The 22,369-nt window shown below is 41.5% G+C and overlaps 1 protein-coding gene across 21 annotated transcripts in view; it reads left to right on the plus strand.

The window, feature by feature from the left end:
* The window catches only part of ADGRL3 (adhesion G protein-coupled receptor L3), a 1,249,649-nt gene that overhangs the window by 393,661 nt on the left and 833,619 nt on the right, over positions 1-22,369 (plus strand). For all 21 annotated transcript variants that reach the window (XR_013217764.1, XM_077272336.1, XM_077272380.1 and 18 more), the window contains one exon: positions 8,138-8,247. Coding sequence is in view for 20 of the 21 variants with exons in the window: in XM_077272336.1 (XP_077128451.1) it covers positions 8,138-8,247 (110 nt within the window). In the remaining variant the exon portion in view is untranslated. The remainder of the gene's footprint in view (positions 1-8,137; positions 8,248-22,369) is intronic.

The raw sequence follows: 22,369 nt of genomic DNA on the forward strand, positions 1-22,369 counted from the left end.
GATACACAATCATAAATTTATCCAAATATTCACGGAAAATGTCATGCATAAAAGACTGAAAGACTGAAGGGGCATTTGAAAGACCAAAAGGCATTACTAAATACTCAAAATGGCCCTCAGGCGTATTAAATGCGGTTTTCCACTCATCCCCCTACTTAATTCGCACTAAATTATACGCCCCACGAAGATCAATCTTAGAGAACCACTTGGCCCCCTTTATTCGAGCAAACAAATCAGTAAGCAGTGGCAAAGGATACTGATATTTAACCGTGATTTTATTCAAAAGCCGATAATCAATACACGGCCTCAAAGAGCCATCTTTTTTAGATACAAAGAAAAAAACGGCTCCTAAGGGAGATGACGAAGGACGAATATGTCCCTTTTCCAAGGACTCCTTAATATATTCCCGCATAGCAGCGTGTTCAGGCACAGATAGATTAAATAAACGACCCTTTGGAAACTTACTGCCCGGAATCAGATCTATTGTACAATCGCAATCTCTGTGCGGAGGTAGTGAACCAAGTTTAGGCTCCTCAAAAACGTCACGATAATCAGATAAAAATTCCGGAATCTCAGAGGGAATAGATGACGAAATGGAAACCAAAGGTACGTCCCCATGAGTCCCCTGACATCCCCAGCTTAATACAGACATAGCTTTCCAGTCGAGGACTGGAAAATGAGATTGCAGCCATGGCAATCCAAGCACCAACACATCATGTAGATTATACAACACAAGGAAGCGAATAATCTCCTGGTGATCCGGATTAATACGCATAGTTACTTGTGTCCAGTATTGTGGTTTATTACTAGCCAATGGCGTGGAGTCAATACCCTTCAGAGGTATAGGAACTTCCAGAGGCTCTAAATTAAACCCACAGCGTTTGGCAAAGGACCAATCCATAAGACTCAAAGCGGCGCCAGAGTCGACATAGGCGTCCGCGGTAATAGACGATAAAGAGCAAATCAGGGTCACAGATAGAATAAACTTGGACTGTAAAGTACCAATTGAAACAGACTTATCAACCCTCTTAGTACGTTTAGAGCATGCTGATATAACATGAGTTGAATCGCCACAATAGAAGCATAACCCATTTTTTCGCCTAAAATTCTGTCGTTCGCTTCTGGACAGAATTCTATCACATTGCATAATCTCTGGCGCCTTCTCAGTAGACACCGCCAAATGGTGCACAGGTTTGCGCTCCCGCAAACGCCGATCAATCTGAATAGCCATTGTCATGGACTCATTCAGACCTGCAGGCACAGGGAACCCCACCATAACATCTTTAATGGCATCAGAGAGACCCTCTCTGAAATTCGCCGCCAGGGCGCACTCATTCCACTGAGTAAGCACAGACCACTTACGAAATTTTTGGCAGTATATTTCAGCCTCATCTTGCCCTTGAGACAGGGCCATCAAGGCTTTTTCAGCCTGAATCTCTAAATGAGGTTCCTCATAAAGCAACCCCAAAGCCAGGAAAAACGCATCCACATTGAGCAACGCAGGATCCCCTGGTGCCAAAGCAAATGCCCAATCCTGAGGGTCGCCCCGGAGCAAGGAAATTACAATCCTGACCTGCTGTGCAGGATCTCCAGCGGAGCGAGATCTCAGAGACAAAAATAATTTACAATTATGTTTGAAATTCTGGAAGCGAGATCTATCCCCGGAGAAAAATTCAGGCAAAGGTACTCTAGGTTCAGATATAGGAGCATGAATTACAAAATCCTGTAAACCTTGAACCTTCATAGCGAGATTATTCAAACCTGTAGCTAAACTCTGAGGATCCATTTTCATCAGGTGAAATCAGAACCATTCAAGGATTAGAAGGAGAGAGAGACGAAGGCTGCAGTAAGCAGAGATGCTAGTGAATCAACTAATGAGCAAACTCAGGAGAAAAAAAAAAAAAAAAAAATTCTCTGCAGACTTCTTTTCTCTCCTTTCTTCTGCCAATTATTTTAACCCTTGGCCGGCCAAACTGTCATGGTTCTCAATGGCAAGAGACCGTAGTAAAGAATACAAAAGGACTAGCTCTTGGAAGATGGAAACTCGAGCTGACTGTGAGCTAAACCTACCGCACAACTAACAGTGGCCGGGTAGCGTGCCTACGTTTTATCCCTAGACGCCCAGCGCCAGCCGGAGAACTGACTGACCCTAGCAGAGGAAAATACAGACCTGGCTTACCTCTAGAGAAATTTTCCCCAAAAGGCAGACAGTAGCCCCCACATATATTGTCGGTGATTTCAGAGGAAATTGACATACGAAGTATGAAGATAGGTTTAGCAAATTGAGGTCCGCTTACTAGATAGTAGGAAGACAGAAAAGGGAACTTCACAGTCAGCTGAAAACCCTTTCAAAACACCATCCTGGAATTACTTTAAGACTCTAATATCAACTCATGACACCAGAGTGGCAATTCCAGCTCACAAGAGCTTCCAGCCTCAGAAATAAACAATCACAGAGAACTGGAACAAAAATGCAAAACAAACTTAGGACTACAAGTCCAACTTAGCTGATAGTAGTCTAGGAGCAGGAACATGCAACAGAAAGGCTTCTGGTAACATTGTTGGCCGGCATAGAAATGACTGAGGAGCAAGGCTAAATAGACAACTCCCACATCCTGATGGAAACAGGTGAACAGAGGCGATGAAGCACACAAGTTCAGTACCACCAGTGACCACCGGGGGAGCCCAGAAACCAAATTCACAACAGTCTGCCGCCAGGCCTCGACCAATCAGCGACGGGCACAGTATCGACGTAGATGTCATAATGGTTGCCATGGCGACGATGATGTCATAAAGGTTGCCTCGACCAATCAGCGACGGGCACAGTCTGCCGTGAATTCTGGAATCATCATTGTCCATATACTATGGGGACATGATGCATATTCTAGAATACCCGATGCATTAGAAACGGGCCACAATCTAGTTTGATATAATTGGGCAGTGAAGGAAAATAATTACATTTTTAAGACAAAAATGTTGTTTTAGCCCCAGATTTTACATTTTTAACATGAGGAAATAGATAAAAATTGGCACTAATATTTGTCACAGAATTTCTGCTGAACATGGAAATACCTCATATGTGGCTATACAGTAATGTTTAGCCACACAGCGAGACACAGGAGGGAAGCAGTGTTATTAGGCTCTCTGAGAACAAATTATCATAGAATAGTTTGCAGACTTCATTTACAGAAGAGAAGTGCCAGAAGAGCAGAATCCCCCCTTAAGTCACCCTGTTTGGGAAATTATAAGCCTCTTGAAATTTATTTGCAGGTGTAGTGATGACTTTAGCTTCATGTTTTTTTCCAAAAACAAGCAGAGGTGGATGTTCCTGAGTGAAAATTGCAAATCTGACATTGGTGCCCATACATACTCATGCCAATACATTGTGTCCAGCTCGTGTTTCTGGAGACATAGACCCTGTAAATTAAGCGGGCTTTCATTGCTACAGAACATGTGAATGCTAAATGTGGTTTAAACATACAGTGGGGCTCAGAAGGGAGAGGGCATTTGGATAGGAGAGCTCAGAAGTTGCTGGATTTCTTTAGGGGGCAAAGAGCCATACTGCTGTTCCAGAGCCTTTGTGCTACCAGTAACATGGAAGCCCCCTATATTTCCATTGACAGATGACAGACCTGAGTGGGGACTTACTTTTTTTGTGGATTGAGTTGAAGCTTTTGTTGGGAACATTTTACCATTTTACATAACATTTTGGATCACGTTTATGCTACACTCTACGCTGAGCACTTACTGGTGCATCTCACAAAATTAGAATATCATCAAAAAGATAGAATATCATCAAAAAGTTAGAATATCATCAAAAGCGAACATTTTGAAAGTTTTAAAATCATTTTTTCAAGGTAGTGTTATAAAGTTTTCTAATGTACTGAGATAATGACTTGACACCCATGATGGTGCACCACGACATTATGGGTGTCAAGTCCGAGCATTCCTACATGAACAGTTTCCTGGAAAGTGGATTGATCGTCGTAGGCCAGTTGAATGGCCACCAAGGTCTCACTATCTGACCTCATTAGACTTTTATCTTTGGGGTCATCTGAAGGCAATTGTCTATGCTGTGAAGATACGAGATGTGCAGCATCCGAAACAACGGATACTGGAAGCCTGTGCCAACATTTCTTCTGCGGTGTTGCTATCAGTATGTCAAGAGTGGGAGAAGAGGGTAGCATTGACAATCCAACACAATGGGCAGCACTTTGAATACATTTTATAAGTGGTCATAAACTTGTAAATAACTCATGAAAGAATAAAGTTACATTAAAACCAAGCACATCATTATTTTTCTTGTGAATGTCTCTATAAGCTTGATGTGTCACATGACCCTCTTCCCATTGGAAAAACTAAAGTTGGATCCAAAATGGCTGACTTCAAAATGGCAGCCATGGTCACCACCCATCTTGAAAAGTTTTCCCCCTCCCATATACTAATGTGCCACAAACAGGAAGTTGATATCACCAACCATTCCCATTTTATTTAGGTGTATCCATATAAATGGCCCACCTTGTATTTGTAATGACTCTATCTAATATATGACTTTCACTTTTTGTATTGTAGAACTGAAATTAATTAATTAACTTTTTGATGATATTCTAATTTTGTGAGATGCACCTGTACATCGGGGTTTACATCTAAATCTCCAAATGACATGATTTATATGAAACCCCTGAGGGATTCATTCACTATAAATAGGCAACAGAGATATTCTGGTCTCCATTTGGTCTCTGTTCAGTGGTGTCCTTCTGTTTAAAGGTGCACAAGACTGTGGCGGACTGTGTTTTTATGCACGTTTATGATCTGAGAGGAAATTTACACGGAAACCCCAATGTAAGCACCCAGCGCAGAGAGCGCAGGCTAAATGTAAACTGAGCATTAGTGTGATCTTTGGGAGACAGAATGAACAAATTAATAGTAAGTCAAGCATTGGTTTTATTTATTTTTACGCTGTTCCTCATGTAGTATAAGTGATTAAGTGATAAGGTGGCTTTATTTTTCGGGTCAGTGCGATTACAACGATACCAAACAAGTTTTTTCATCACCATATTTTGAGAGCTATAATTTTTCTATTTGTCTGCCGACAGCACCATTTTTGGACACATAACATTTTTTTTATTTGCTTTCTATTCTGATTTTTGGGAGGCAGAATGAACAAATACTAGCAATTCAGGAATTGTTTTGGGGGTTTTTGCTTTATGCCTTTCCTCGTGTGGTAAAAGTGATAAGACAGCTTTATTCTTCAGGTCAGTAAGATTACAGCAATACCACATTTATTTTTTTTATGTTTTGCCACTTTTAGACAGCAAAAACTTTTATAAAAAAAAGAATTGTTTTGGTTTGATATATACTGAGAGCTATACCTTTTTATTTCTTCGCTGATGGAGCTGTATAGTGACTTGTATTTTTGTGGGACAAGATGACTTTTTCAGCTATACCATTTTTTTCCATTCAACTTTTGTATCACATTTTATTCCATTTTTTGTTGAGCAGTATGATGGAAAAACATTTATGGTGTTCACTGGAGGTGTTAACTAGTGTGACAATTTTATAGATCAGGTCGTTCTGAAGGTGGCGATACCAAATATGTGTACTTCTTTGTTTATTTTTGTTTTTTATATTAATATACCCATTTATTGGTATAATATTTTTTTTCATTTATTTTGTGATTTAAAAAAAATATTTTTGTAATTTTTTTCCTTTACCTTTTTTTTCCTTTGTCCCTCTATGGGACTTTCATTTGTATTAGGCCAGCATCACTCTACCGTAGAATACGGGCGAGTGACTATAAGGTTAGTAATGGGGGCGTCTTATTGATGTCTCTCCATTACTAACCTTAGGGCTTGATGTCACCTGACAATGCAAAGGTGACATCGACCCCCCCCAATTATCACCCCACTTGCCACCACTACAGGGCAGAGGGAAGAGCTGGAGTAGCTGGGAGCTGATGTTTTTATCCTTGGGGTGCCAGTATCTGTGGCCCCTTAATAGGCCATTAATATTAGCTGCAGATGTTTGCATAGCCTTTGCTGGTTATTAATTATAGGGGGACCCTACGTCATTTTTTTTTAGGTCCCCCATTTTAATAGCCAGTAAACGTTAAGTATACAGTTGTGAGCTGATATTAATAGCCTAGGAAGCTCCATGGGTATTACCCCCTTTCTAGGCTATAAACATGTGCCCCCAGCCGTCAGCTTTCCCTCTGCTGGGTACAAAAATTTCACGGGAACCCACGCTATTTGTTTCACGAAAATTAATCTTTTATTAATTAAATACATGTACAGTAATTTGCACACACACTGCGCTAATTGCATTTGTCATTCACATCTATATATCTACCTATTCTATATGTATTTACTGTATGTAATCCATCTCTTCTATCCTGTCGCTCCAGCTGTGATTTTACAGAAGCCAGCAGACGAATTACCGACTTTTCTTCTATCTATCTATCTATCTATCTATCTATCTATCTATCTATCTATCTATCTATCATCTATCTATCTATCTATCTATCTATCTATCTATCTAGTATATACTGTATACATATATATGTGTGTGTCACTGTCATATATATGTATATATATATATATATATATATATATATATATATATATATATATATGTATGTATTCTATGTGTGTACCGTATTTTTTGGATTATAAGACGCACTATTTCCCCCCAAATTTGGGGGGAGAATGGGGGTGCGTCTTATAATGCGGATATACCTTACCGGCCACGGTGGAGCAGGGTCTCAGGGTCGCGGCTGGAGGAGGAAAGAGTGGAGCGTTGCTGCAGGCTGGGATGAGGGAGTGTTTGGATGTGTGGCACGCCAATGCAGGTGTTTGGTGCAGCGGATGTCTTGTACTGCCGCGGATGTCCGCTGCTGCTGCAGGTGTCCGGTGATACTGCGGGTGTCCGTGATGCTGCGGGGGCTCTGCCGACATTTTGTGATAGGCCAGAGCCCCCGCAGTTCAATGTTTTCTTATGCGGTGGACTCTGGGAAAATGGCTGCCGGGGGCGGTGCATGCGCAAATGGAGATCTCGGCACCAAGATCTTGGGAGATAAGATCTCAGTGCAGACAGGTGAGAGCTGATATTATCTGGCTGAGAAGGTCCCTGGTTATTGGGCTTCCCAGCCTACAAATACCAGTCTGCAGTCACCCCAGAAGTGGCGCATCCCATTAGATGTGCCAATTCTAGCGCTTTACCTCACTCTTCCTGATTGTGCTGATGCATTGTCAATCGGTAGTAATGGTAGTTGGGGTTGATGTCAGCTGTGATTTATCTAAAATCAAAGCTGGCATCAAGCCCTGGGGTTAGTAGGAGTAGATCACTAACCCAGTAATTAAAAAAAAAAAACAATAAAAAAAGGTGTTATCCGAGCATGCTCGGGCGCTAAGAGAGTATTTTTGTAATGCTTGAATAATAAGTTTGAGTCCCCACGGTTGCATGTCTCGCTGCTGTTCGACTGCCACTACACATGCAGGGATTTGTCTAACAGACAGGCAATCCCTGCACGTGTTGCGGCTGTCAAACAGACACGAAACATGCAGCCGTGATGAGTCAAACATATTATTCAAGCACGCCGAAGTCACTCGGTTAGCACCCGAGCATGCTCGGATAACACCTTATCCCAGCATATTCGATCAACACTAAGTAATTACAACAGGTAGAAGTTCAATTCGTGAAAAACACTGAAAGAACTCGTACCTGAAAAGCTGACATCTTATCAAATATGATATGAAATATATTGACCAGGAGATCTAGATGTAGTTTGATTGTTTGGTCATCAAGATTGTTAGTCCTTTAGCGTTACCCAGGGTGCACCACGTTGAGGCTGATATCTTAATGAGCTCTTTCTGTACCTCTGACTTGGCTTTGACTGAGTTTTGGAGATTGTTTCATTTCTCTATTTTTGCAGTTCTTATTCTGTTTTTTATCCTGGTTTGGTTTAAAGCCACGTACTTATGTTGGGGATGACTCTAAAACCTGCATTATTTGAAAAATTTGGAGAAAAACTGAAAAATTTATTCTGTAGAGTTCAGATTTTAGATTATTTGATTTTCTTAAATGTGAAATTTTATTAAGATGATAAATAAAGAACTTCAAACCATACTTTCTATTTCAGATGCAATAATAGGACTCAATGTGCCGTAGTGGCTGGACCTGATGTATTTCCTGATCCCTGCCCAGGGACTTACAAATATCTTGAAGTACAGTATGAATGTGTTCCCTACAGTAAGTATTATTTTTTTTAATAGTAGTTTGTTTTAATTAACATATGAGCTCTTAACATTCTTTATTACTTTATATGTTTGTTAAGGGATTGCATGATACAGATTTTTTTTTAAATCACAGATGCTCTTAAAATTAAAAAAACAAGGCATACGTAACCGCCAGCGACCTCCACAGAACAGTTCAGGCCCACTCCAACGATCATTGCCTGCTGCGTTTGGAAGTCACAGGACACCTGCAGCCTTTGATTTGCTACAATATTTAGATGACTAGAAGAATGCGTCATATGAGAAACATCAGTTAATGTTGTTCTATCATCTGACCACTCCAACCAGTCAAAAGCTTCAGAGGTCCTGTGTAGTGATGAGCAAATATACTCGTTACTCGAGATTTCCTGAGCACGCTCGGGTGTCCTCAGAGTATTCTTTAGTGCTCGGAGATTTAGTTTTCCTCACGGCAGCAGAATGATTTACATCTGTTAGCCAGCTTGATTACATGTGGGGATTCCCTAGCAACCAGGCAACCCTCACATGTACTTATGCTGTCTAACAGATGTAAATCATTCAGTTGAGGCGATGAAAACTAAATCTCCGAGCACTAAAAAATACTCGGAGGTCACCCGAGTGTGCTCAGGAAATCTCGAGTAACGAGTATATTTGCTCATCACTAGTATTGTGACTTCTGGACAGCGTAGGCAAAACTTTCAGAGCTGGTCTATATCTCCTGAGCAGCCTGGGACGGGGTACTGGAAGGTGAGTATGCTCTCTTTTTCAATTTTAAGAGCATCCATGCCTCAAACGAAAAAATCCTATATCAGGCAACCCCTTTAAGTGTTTTTCTGAAGCTTAGGTGTAAGTAATGTAGTGTGACAAAAATAGGTTAGGTATGTAGAGCTTCTGCACATTGACATGAAGCGTTAGAGGCAGAGCTTACAGACCTTACAACTCCTTAGTCCAGAGCCTTTGGGAACAAAGTCCCTATGCCTTCAGATGAATCTTGCGGAGCGATGGTAAAGGCTTTGTATACCTCAATAGAAGTATTTATAAAGGTGATTTTGACTTAACATCTCTAAGATCATGCTGCCTTTGAGGAGATACTCCAGGGATTCACCAACCTATACAAAAAAAGTCACCACCATCTCATATTGACTCATAGCTAACATCTGTTTTGCCACAAAAGAATTCTTAAAAAGACCAGGAAAAGAAAACTACAAATAGGGTACTATTTTTGCAAAATACGTTTTGTCTGAAACCACCCTAAGGGTAAATTCGCATGGTTGGTTGCAAAAAGATCTGTGATTGAATATCATCTCCATTGATCTGAATAGGGTTGTATTGGCAGCAATCACATTACGATAGGCAGTCAGAAATTTCTGGAGAAAATATGCCTTCTTCATTTAGGAGATATTGAAGCCAGACTTCTGAGGCCCCCATAAACAGAAGATTCTAGTCAGCCAATCATGTAATGGGCTTGTGGGTACCTCTTGTGCCCACACCCAGCACATGTTGGAAGAAGTTATGGGTTTAACCAGTTGAATTTTAACTCCTGATCCATTTGTTCTCCAGGTAAACGGGGACAGGATAATTGTGACTATAGACTTGGTGGCGGGTCTCAGCTTCTTACCACCTGGCTTTCCTTGATTGACATCTTTCTTCCTATCCGGGTAGCTATAGAGAATGTATTGGGCCCATATCGTTCACTAATCATGGTCCTGAAAGACCATTCCAACATCACCTCTATCATCTCTAGAAGGGTGCATTCACATGGCCTTAATGTACGATTTGTATCATGACTGCAAGACCCAGAACAACATTGGAGCATGCAGTGCTACTAGTTTAGTTCAGTAGATGGGATAGGCAGGAACTGGGCATGTTAACCATAATATGGACCATAAAATGTAATAAATACAAATTTAATAATGCGCAAATTGCCTAAAAAGTCTATCACCACCTCTTCTCACACACACACCACACACAGAACATTTAGACTATACTACCCAATGTCGCATTAAAGTCACATTACCACACAGCAGATCCTGTTTGATTGAGAGCTCCAATCAGCGCCATTGTTGTACCCTTAGCCCAAGCTATGCGCTCTCTGATGTTGCAAAAGGAAGCAGGTTTTTCTCTGCCGAATGGGATGAGTGCAGTTATAATAAAGCTGGCCACATCAGGAGCTAATATCATGCTTTAGTGATCCAACTAGCTTCAGGTCAGTGCTTACAACTGCTATAGGAAAGAGCTTGTAAGCTCTGCTCTGAAGCTGGCTGGATCACTGGAGCATGCTATTAGTTCCAGCATATGTTTGCTCACCGCTGATGATGACCAGTAACCTAGACAAAGATTGGTAAAAAATAAAGTTAAGAATCCCTATGTTGTTCAGAACATCAAGTATCTTCCATAACAATTGGAAACTGGCTGTTTGTACAAGCACTTTGCAAATGTACCTGTTGAAGAACATGAGAATAATCCTTTAATGCCTGGCAAGCAGGAATCTGTGTCTCAGTCACACACTTTGAGAAACAGTGACTCAGTACAGTACATACATATTGGAAGTTTGTGCCTAGTTATATACTGTATACATACATACATATATATATATATATATATATATATATATATATATTGTAGCATAGCGCCTACTACGTGTCTTGGGGGACTCTCGCTTGGCACGGGATTAACACCCTCGGGCACGGTTTTCACAGTTCGTCTCTGACCCCGGTCAGCATTACACACGGTTTTCAGACCGTTACCCGTTGGCAACCTTCCCGGGTTCCTGGACACCTCTTGGCCTCAGAGGTGCCCCAGACACAATGTCTCTCTCTTCTAACCCCGGTTAGCATATCACACAGATCTCCATCCGTTACCTGTTGGTGCCGCACAGGTTCTCGGATACCTCTCTCCACCAGAGGCATCCTTCAGACGTTCACACTCAGTCTTTCCTTTTCTCTGACCCCGGTCAGTACAACACGAATCTCCATTCGTTACCTGCCATTGCCGCACAGGTTCTCGGATACCTCTCTTCACCAGAGGCATCCTTCAGACATTCTCACTCTGACCCCGGTCAGTACAACACGAATCTCCATCCGTTCCACAGTCTGGTCTGTGCGAGGTCCAGAGCCCCCCGCCATGTGCTGTCCAGGGAGCCGACACTCCCAACACATGGGGCTCTCTCCAGGACCTTCCAGCACAGACCATTCAGATCCCCACTCAGAGCCCATGTGACTAAACCTCAGTCACATTATATGCTACCAACCACTCCCCTAGATGGGAGTGTGTTTGTGTGGCTAGTTTGTCCCGCCCATCTCACACAACTAGCCTAGTAAATCTCCCTTACAACTATACCATAGATAAAAGAAACACCAAAATAATATCCCTAATAGGGCCATGAAGGTACAACCATGATAGCATACCGAAACAATCACCCTCACATTAAGGCCAAATCATAGAGAAAAATATAAACTTTATTGATGCATAAAAACAATAAAATACAACCATAAAAATATTAGGGGTAGTGACCACCAGTGCAGCAGCAATGGTGGGTCACACACAGGAAACAACCTCAGTACACAAAGAAGTAAGGCAGCAGAAAGTAATTACATATGGAACATGTGTGGCAACTGGTATATAATAAATCCCTTTACATGAAGTATGATATATGCATGTACATATGACACATAAGACCATGCCCATAAGCAAAATCAATCAGCTAAAACAGCCTAGCAAAGATACTGACATGCTGCATAGATGTAACATATAAATGTAAATATAGTTACCAGGAGGAAGAACCCGGGGACCCACCACACCCGACGCGCGTTTCGCACCGAAATGCTTCGTCCAGGGGTGGTTGGGTACTGGCCAGATGGGGGTTATATATTGGTCATGACCAATAGGAGCAAAGAGGAATTAAAATAAAAAATACAAACACCTGTGACCAATGTACCTTAAGCCCAGACGCTGTGCATACAGCCCTAAGGGTAAAGTGCCTATTTCGCAGCACAAGCGCACCGTAAAGCGATCCACGTGGTTACGTGTATGGCGCTTAAAACAGGAAGTTTGTTCGGCGTCTATCAAACGCTTACAGCGCAGGTGCGCATTGCTAGGTCAGGAAACACATCTGCTGCGCATGCGTGCAATAAGGGAGCAACAGTTGCTAACGCCAAGATACAACAACGCTGTAAAAAGAAGCCGGAAATATGCAGCCGCACTATAAAGCAGTAGAATACAGGCGCATATGCTAAGTCTGATGCAGGGACGCACAGCGCAGACATACAAGGTGACGTGACAATATAACAGAACCATTTATGAAAGGACAATAAAGATGAAGCTGATAAGACCCAATAAGATAAAGGGAACTGAGAGTGGATTACAGGCTGTGCATGTAACAAATACTGTGACATACACACACTGACTAGAAAAAATACATAAAGTGTAAAACAAAAGTATTAAAGTGATAGCACAGAAAGTACAAGTATACACCAGTGAAGAGACAAATGGACATGGTAAGTGCAAGATAGTGATGATCAAAAAGAAATATGGAATTATAACAATTAATATAAAATTACTACAGATAGTGAAGCTAGTGTGAAGATGGATGTGAGTATATCAAAGAGACACAACAACTGGTTAATAAGTGAAAAACGGTATGGAGAAAACTCCATAAGGAACCTGTTGAATATATAAATAAACACAAAAACATGAAGCAAAATACAGTATGATATACATAATAAAATAAAGTGACATAAGTGCATTCAAATAAATATGATTATTCCCAATAAGGGAACCACAAGCCAAGTGGTGTATAAATAACAGATAACACGATATATAACATAGCCATAAAAGATTATATATAAATAAGTACAGATAATAGCTATAATAATATTAAAACATCAAAGAATTAATAATAACAACAACAAGAAGTGAAGATAAATCTGAAGATAAGTGTAATGCCACAAAGCACATGTCCTCTTGAAGCAGCTGATAATGACATCCTCTTGAAATATCATGATGGAATATAACCAAAGATACTAACCCCTAAAAAATACAATCAATTGTGAATAAAACACATACAAACAAACATATAATTTTTATTAAAATAAAGCCAGACTAAAAACATACAGAAGACAGCAATGAAAGGTCATAGAAACAATAGCTGGAACAGAACGGTCATATAGGCAAAAAGGGAACAAAACTGTTGTGATCGTTCAGCCCATGTGGGAAGATGGTATTCAATCTGTATATCCACCTTGTTTCCCTTTGAGCCAGAAGTCTCTTCCAATTCCCTCCACGGGGGCCAATAAACACTCTATCAATACCCTTGACCCTCAACCCCGTAGGGTCACAGTTGTGAAAAACCTTAAAGTGGCGCGGTATTGGTTTGAGTTTGGTGATGTCATCTTGGGCCTCTGGAATCAAAAATGTATTTTACATTATACATTTTTGATTCCAGAGGCCCAAAATGGGGCTGCACTCGATGTGGGAAGTGTGTTGCTTGTAAAAATATCTGTGACTGTACTGAGTTCCCTAATTCTGCTGGGGATAAAATTTTTAAAATCACCCACACAATTACATGCACTACCAAGGCAGTTGTATACCATGCCACTTGCCCCTGCGGCCTCATTTATGTGGGTATGACGTCGCGTGAACTTCGCCGCAGGGTGCGTGAGCATATCCTGGATATTGAAAATGCAACCACTGAAGATGACATCACCAAACTCAAACCAATACCGCGCCACTTTAAGGTTTTTCACAACTGTGACCCTACGGGGTTGAGGGTCAAGGGTATTGATAGAGTGTTTATTGGCCCCCGTGGAGGGAATTGGAAGAGACTTCTGGCTCAAAGGGAAACAAGGTGGATATACAGATTGAATACCATCTTCCCACATGGGCTGAACGATCACAACAGTTTTGTTCCCTTTTTGCCTATATGACCGTTCTGTTCCAGCTATTGTTTCTATGACCTTTCATTGCTGTCTTCTGTATGTTTTTAGTCTGGCTTTATTTTAATAAAAATTATATGTTTGTTTGTATGTGTTTTATTCACAATTGATTGTATTTTTTAGGGGTTAGTATCTTTGGTTATATTCCATCATGATATTTCAAGAGGATGTCATTATCAGCTGCTTCAAGAGGACATGTGCTTTGTGGCATTACACTTATCTTCAGATTTATCTTCACTTCTTGTTGTTGTTATTATTAATTCTTTGATGTTTTAATATTATTATAGCTATTATCTGTACTTATTTATATATAATCTTTTATGGCTATGTTATATATCGTGTTATCTGTTATTTATACACCACTTGGCTTGTGGTTCCCTTATTGGGAATAATCATATTTATTTGAATGCACTTATGTCACTTTATTTTATTATGTATATCATACTGTATTTTGCTTCATGTTTTTGTGTTTATTTATATATTCAACAGGTTCCTTATGGAGTTTTCTCCATACCGTTTTTCACTTATTAACCAGTTGTTGTGTCTCCTTGATATACTCACATCCATCTTCACACTAGCTTCACTATCTGTAGTAATTTTATATTAATTGTTATAATTCCATATTTCTTTTTGATCATCACTATCTTGCACTTACCATGTCCATTTGTCTCTTCACTGGTGTATACTTGTACTTTCTGTGCTATCACTTTAATACTTTTGTTTTACACTTTATGTATTTTTTCTAGTCAGTGTGTGTATGTCACAGTATTTGTTACATGCACAGCCTGTAATCCACTCTCAGTTCCCTTTATCTTATTGGGTCTTATCAGCTTCATCTTTATTGTCCTTTCATAAATGGTTCTGTTATATTGTCACGTCACCTTGTATGTCTGCGCTGTGCGTCCCTGCATCAGACTTAGCATATGCGCCTGTATTCTACTGCTTTATAGTGCGGCTGCATATTTCCGGCTTCTTTTTTCAGCGTTGTTGTATCTTGGCGTTAGCAACTGTTGCTCCCTTATTGCACGCATGCGCAGCAGATGTGTTTCCTGACTTAGCAATGCGCGCCTGCGCTGTAAGCGTTTGATAGACGCCGAACAAACTTCCTGTTTTAAGCGCCATACACGTAACCACGTGGATCGCTTTACGGTGCGCTTGTGCTGCGAAATAGGCACTTTACCCTTAGGGCTGTATGCACGGCGTCTGGGCTTAAGGTACGTTCGTCCACTACGATGCATGGTCACAGGTGTTTGTATTTTTTATTTTAATTCCTCTTTGCTCCTATTGGTCATGACCAATATATAACCCCCATCTGGCCAGTATCCAACCACCCCTGGACGAAGCATTTCAGTGCGAAACGCGCGTCGGGTGTGGTGGGTCCCCGGGTTCTTCCTCCTGGTAACTATATTTACATTTATATGTTACATCTATGCAGCATGTCAGTATCTTTGCTAGGCTGTTTTAGCTGATTGATTTTGCTTATGGGCATGGTCTTATGTGTCATATGTACATGCATATATCATACTTCATGTAAAGGGATTTATTATATACCAGTTGCCACACATGTTCCATATGTAATTACTTTCTGCTGCCTTACTTCTTTGTGTACTGAGGTTGTTTCCTGTGTGTGACCCACCATTGCTGCTGCACTGGTGGTCACTACCCCTAATATTTTTATGGTTGTATTTTATTGTTTTTATGCATTACACACTCTTGAGGGACTACAGGTCCCAGAACAACAGCATTGCATCAGACTTACCACGCAGACTCCCTCTGTGACACATATCGGCCATTCACAACACTGCCAGTCACTGTTTCACCACCATTATCACAACAGATATGCCTCCATGCATATCCCAAGGAGCACACACAGCGCCCCCTAGCTGCCACGGGGGTCACTACACCACAATATATATATATCTAATATATAAAGCTGAATATGTGTATGTATGTGTGTATGTCCGGGATTGGCATCTGAACCGTCGCAGCTACAGCCACAAAATTTTGCACAGTCACACGTCTGGACCCCGAGAGCGTCATAGGCGATATTGTGAGGTGAAATTTTAACCCCGCGCTTTCCAATTCACCAAACAATTTTGCCCCTATCTACATAATGGGGAAAAAGTGAAAGGAAAAGTGTTGGAGGCGTCGCAGCTACAGGCACAAAATTTTGCACAGTCACACGTCTGGACCCTGAGAGCGTCATAGGCTATGTTGTGAGGTGAAATTTTAACCCCGCGCTTTCAAATTCACCAAACAATTTTGCCCCTATCTACATAATGGGGAAAAATGAAAGGAAAAGTGTTGGAGGCAAATTAACAGTTGCCAGATGTGAACAAGGGGGACTTAAAGAATGAGAGCGATGGCGCCAAAGAGTATATACTGTACAGTTGCTAAGGTGGGGCCCCAACATGGGATAATCACCACACCACCACGGGGATATGAACACACACACGAATGTGCCACACACTACCACGTGCTCAAACACATATACCACCCTCAGCGCACATTTCACCACACATACACCAACCTTGCCACATAAAAGTCGAAACACAAAAGTCGCCGCTCAAAACGCGCCACGTGCAAAACTCTCCACATGCAAAACTCGCCACACGTGCAAAACTCACCTCATGGAAAACTCGCCACACGCAAAACTTGCACACGCGGAAAAATTGCCACATGCACAAAAGTTGCAACACATGCAAAAGTTGCCTCACACAAAACTTGCACATACTCAAAAGGCACCACACATAAAACTCGCCACGCGCAAAACTCGCCATGCGCAAAACTTGCTGCACACAACTTGCTACACTAACCTGTCACATGCAACTCGACACACAAAAAGTTGCTACACGCATGTCACCACACAAAACTCATCTCACAAAAGTCGCTACATGCATGTCGCCACACGCAACTCAACACACACAACTTGACACACCAAACTCGCCCTAAAACACACACAAGTCTGGTATTATCCTTCAAAAATAAAAATCTGATTAATAAGCTGACAAACTACAAGAGCAACAAATGTACCATATAGGAATCCGGCAGCTGTCAGTCACATGACCAGTCTATTATGTGTATGTGTGAGCTAATATATACTGCCAGGGGGTGGGCTTACTGTTGGCTGGGGATTTATCAGGCTGCCAATTTAGCTTACAAATACTGAGGTAAAAATACTGACCAAATAACGTGTGAACGAGGTCTAATACAGGAGGAGATGACATACAGATATATACTATATACAGGAGGAGATGACACACAGGTATATACTATTTACAGGGGAGATGACACAGGTATATACTATATGCAGGAGGAGATGACACACAGATATGTACTATATACAGGAGAGATGACACACAGGTATATACTATATAGAGGAGATGACATACAGGTACATACTACATACAGCAGGAGATGACATACAGGTATATACTATATACAGAAGGAGATGACACACAGGTATATACTATATACAGAAGGAGATGACACACAGGTATATACTATATACAGGAGCAGATTACCTACAGGTATATAGTATATACAGGAGGAGATGACATACAGGTATATGCTATGTATAGGAGGAGATGACATACAGGTATATACTATATACAGGAGGAGATGACACACAGATATATACTATATATAGGTGAGATGACACACAGGTATATACTATATACAGGAGGTGATTACATACAGGTATATACTATATATAGGAGGAGATGACATACAGGTATATACTATATACAGGGGAGATGACACACAGCAGGTATATACTATATACAGGAGATGACATACAGGTGTATACTATATATAAGGGAGATGACAAACATGTATATACTGAGGTGAAAATGAGAGGTGTGAGGTGAAAATGAAAAGGTGTGAGTGCAAAATGAGAGGAGTGAGGGAAAATAGTGGAGTGATCGGAAAATGACAGATGTGAGGTCGAAATGACAAGTGTTAGGGGGGAATGAGAGGAGTGAGGGGGAAAATAAGAGGAGTGAGGGGGAAAATGAGAGGTGTGAGGGAGAAAATGAGAGATGTGAGGGGGAAAATGAAAAATGTGATGGGGAAAATGAGAGGCGTGATGGGAAAATAAGAGAAGTGAGGTGCTATAACTAACCACAGATATTTACTATGCCCAGGCAACGCCGGGCTCTTCAGCTAGCTTAGATTTACAATCTCCATGCATTTCTCATGGTCAACTTTATGTGGCCTGTTCAAGAGTTGGAACAGCCAAAAATCTGTTTGTCTTTGCACCTGAAGGAAAAAGTAAGAATGTAGTTTATCAAAAGGCTCTCGATTAAGTAGTAGAAGATTACTTCACATTACTTGGCCAATTTAGTTAAATCTGTGTGGAATATCTCTGGTGTTGAAATATATGTTGTAAAATGCTTCTATTAGCTTAGTTTTTGCCTTTTAATAATTACATTTCTATCTATTTGTTTTGTGTTTTTTTGTGCAGAATAAATTTTGTTAACACATTCTATTTTGCTAACAGCAGTTATTACCCCGGGCGAAGCCGGGTAGTACAGCTAGTATATATATACATATATATATATATATATATATATATATATATATATATATATATATATATAGACTCCTCAACATTAAAATTGCGATGCCGAGAAGGAAAAGTCGTGTCATTATGGAAATAACAGGATCGATAGACGTGTTATTGATATGCAGATTATTACAAAATGTAAGCACATTTTTCAAAGCACCATGATTTATTCAGCATTAAATATGATCGATCTCAGAAATACATGGATTTTCATGCCTTGGTATGCTATTGTCTCCCATCAAGCTCTTGTCGGATTTAATTGGTAGGCAATTTCAAGAGCAGCTGCCAACAGCGTATCTTGATGATTTGCATGCCATAGTACATTCAGTGTGGCAAAATGTTCCTCATACACTCATTAACAACCTTGTTGATAGAATGCCAAAGCGTGCTTAAAAAGTGTGTGCATTTCCGTGTGTGGCAGTCATATTCAATACTGAACAAATTGTGATGTTTTGAAAATGTTAAAATTTTTCCATAGTTTGCATATTAACATATCATTAACGTGTCTATCGATCCTGAGATTTCCAGTATTCAGTTACTTTTCCTTATTGGTGTTGCAATTTCATTGTTGTGGAGTGTAAATATAAATATATATATATATATATATATATATATATGTATATATATATATATATATATATATATATAATTGTTATGATTTTCCCAATGGCAGGGAAATCAAAAATAACAAACGGACTAGCTCTCGGGTGATGGAAACTAAAGTGACCGTGACCTGAACCTGACACAACACTGGAAGTAGCCGGGGAGTGTTTCCTACGATGCCCTAGACACCACGCGCCAGCCGGAGATCTAACTACCCCTATCAGAGGAATATACAGGCCTGCCTTACCTCCAGAGATGAACCCCAAAAGGAGATAGCAGGCCCCCACAAATATTGACGGTGAGTCAAGAGGAAAAGACATACGCAGGATGAACAGCAGATTTAGCACAGTGAGGTCCGCTTACTAGATAGCAGAAGTACAGGAAAGAGTTACTTCACGGTCAACTTCAAAACACTACTCAAAAACACCATCCTGAAATTACTTTAAAACTCCAGTGACAACTCATGCCACTGGAGTGGCAATTTCAGTCCACGAGAGCTTCCAGCTGCAGAGAGTCACATTGCAGATAGCTGGACAAAAAATAACATTAACTAGGAACAAAATTCAACTTAGCTGAACTGGAACTTGAGGCAGGAGAATGCAACAGAATGCTACTGATACATTGTTGGCCGGCATCGGACCAGCAGCCAAGCAGCCTTAAATAGGAAACTCCCCTAATGGGTGTCAACAGGTGATCAAGGATAGAAGAAGGCAAATAAGTGGCAATACCATAAAACACCACCGGGGGAGCCCACAAACAGAATTCACAACAGTACCCCCCCCTTAAGGAGGGGGCACCGAACCCTCACCAGAACCACCAGGGCGATCTGGATGAGCACTATGGAATGCACGAACCAAATCAGGAGCATGAACATCAGATGCTGTCACCCAAGAATTATCCTCCTGACCATAGCCTTTCCACTTAACCAGATACTGAAGTTTCCGTCTGGAAACACGGGAGTCCAAGATCTTTTCTACCACATACTCCAACTCACCCTCAACCAGCACAGGAGCAGGAGGATCAGCAGACGGAACAACCGGCACCTCATACCTCCGCAATAATGACCGATGAAAAACATTATGAATAGTAAAAGATGCTGGGAGGTCCAAACGAAAGGACACAGGATTGAGAACCTCCAGAATCCTATAAGGGCCGATAAACCGAGGCTTAAACTTAGGAGACGAGACCTTCATAGGAACAAATCGAGAAGACAACCAAACCAGGTCCCCAACACAAAGACGAGGACCGACACGCCGATGACGATTAGTGAACTGTTGAGTCTTCTCCTGGGACAACTTCAGATTGTCCACAACCTGTCCCCAAATCTGATGCATTCTATCAACCACAGCATCTACTCCAGGACAATCCGAAGATTCCAATTGACCGGACGAAAAGCGAGGGTGAAACCCTGAATTACAAAAAAATGGAGAAACCAAAGTGGCAGAACTGGCCCGATTGTTAAGGGCAAACTCTGCCAATGGCAAAAAATCAAGCCAATCGTCCTGATCAGCGGACACAAAACACCTCAAGTAAGTCTCCAAGGTCTGATTAGTACGCTCAGTCTGGCCATTAGTCTGAGGATGGAATGCAGACGAAAACGACAAGTCGATGCCCATCCTGGCACAGAACGCCCGCCAAAATCTAGACACAAACTGAGTACCCCTGTCAGAAACTATATTCTCAGGAATACCATGCAAACGCACAACATTCTGAAAAAATAGAGGGACCAGCTCAGAGGAGGAGGGCAATTTGGGCAAAGGTACCAAGTGAACCATCTTGGAAAAACGGTCACACACCACCCAGATGACGGACATCCTACGAGAAACAGGAAGGTCAGAAATAAAGTCCATAGAGATGTGCGTCCAAGGCCTCTTAGGAATAGGCAAGGGCAACAACAACCCGCTGGCCCGGGAACAGCAGGGCTTAGCCCGAGCACAAACATCACAAGACTGCACAAAAATACGTACATCTCGAGACAAGGAAGGCCACCAGAAGGACCTAGACACCAGATCCCTGGTGCCAAAAATTCCAGGATGACCTGCCAACGCGGAAGAGTGAACCTCCGAAATAACTCTACTGGTCCAGTCATCAGGGACAAACAGTCTACCAGGCGGACAGCGATCAGGCCTATCCACCTGAAACTCCTGCAAAGAGCGCCGCAGGTCTGGGGAGACAGCTGACAATATCACCCCATCCTTCAGGATGCCAGTAGGTTCAGAATCACCAGGCGAGTCAGGCTCAAAACTCCTAGAGAGGGCATCCGCCCTCACATTCTTAGACCCAGGCAGATATGAGACCACAAAGTTAAATCGAGAGAAAAACAACGACCAGCGCGCCTGTCTAGGATTCAGACGCCTGGCTGACTCAAGATAAATTAGATTTTTGTGGTCAGTCAAGACCACCACCTGGTGTCTAGCACCCTCAAGCCAATGACGCCACTCCTCAAATGCCCACTTCATGGCCAAGAGCTCCCGATTTCCAACATCATAATTTCGCTCAGCGGGCGAAAACTTTCGAGAGAAAAACGCACATGGTCTCATCACTGAGCAGTCAGGACCTTTCTGCGACAAAACTGCACCTGCTCCGATCTCGGAAGCATCTACTTCAACCTGGAACGGGAGCGAAACATCAGGCTGGCGCAACACAGGAGCAGAAGAAAAGCGGCGCTTAAGCTCCCGAAAGGCCTCCACAGCCGCAGAGGACCAATTAGCAACATCAGCACCCTTCTTGGTCAAATCAGTCAAAGGTTTAGCAATGGCAGAAAAACCCGCTATGAATCGGCGATAGAAATTAGCAAATCCCAAGAATTTCTGAAGACTCTTTAGAGAAGTAGGTTGTATCCAATCACAAATAGCCTGAACCTTAACAGGGTCCATCTCCATAGATGAAGGGGAAAAAATATATCCCAGAAAGGAAATTCTCTGAACCCCAAAAATACACTTTGAGCCCTTCACAAATAGAGAATTAGCTCGTAAAACCTGAAAAACTCTCCTGACCTGTTGAACATGAGATTCCCA

The sequence above is a fragment of the Ranitomeya variabilis genome, chromosome 1, assembly GCF_051348905.1.
Source record: "Ranitomeya variabilis isolate aRanVar5 chromosome 1, aRanVar5.hap1, whole genome shotgun sequence".
Classification (NCBI taxonomy): Eukaryota; Metazoa; Chordata; class Amphibia; order Anura; family Dendrobatidae; genus Ranitomeya; species Ranitomeya variabilis.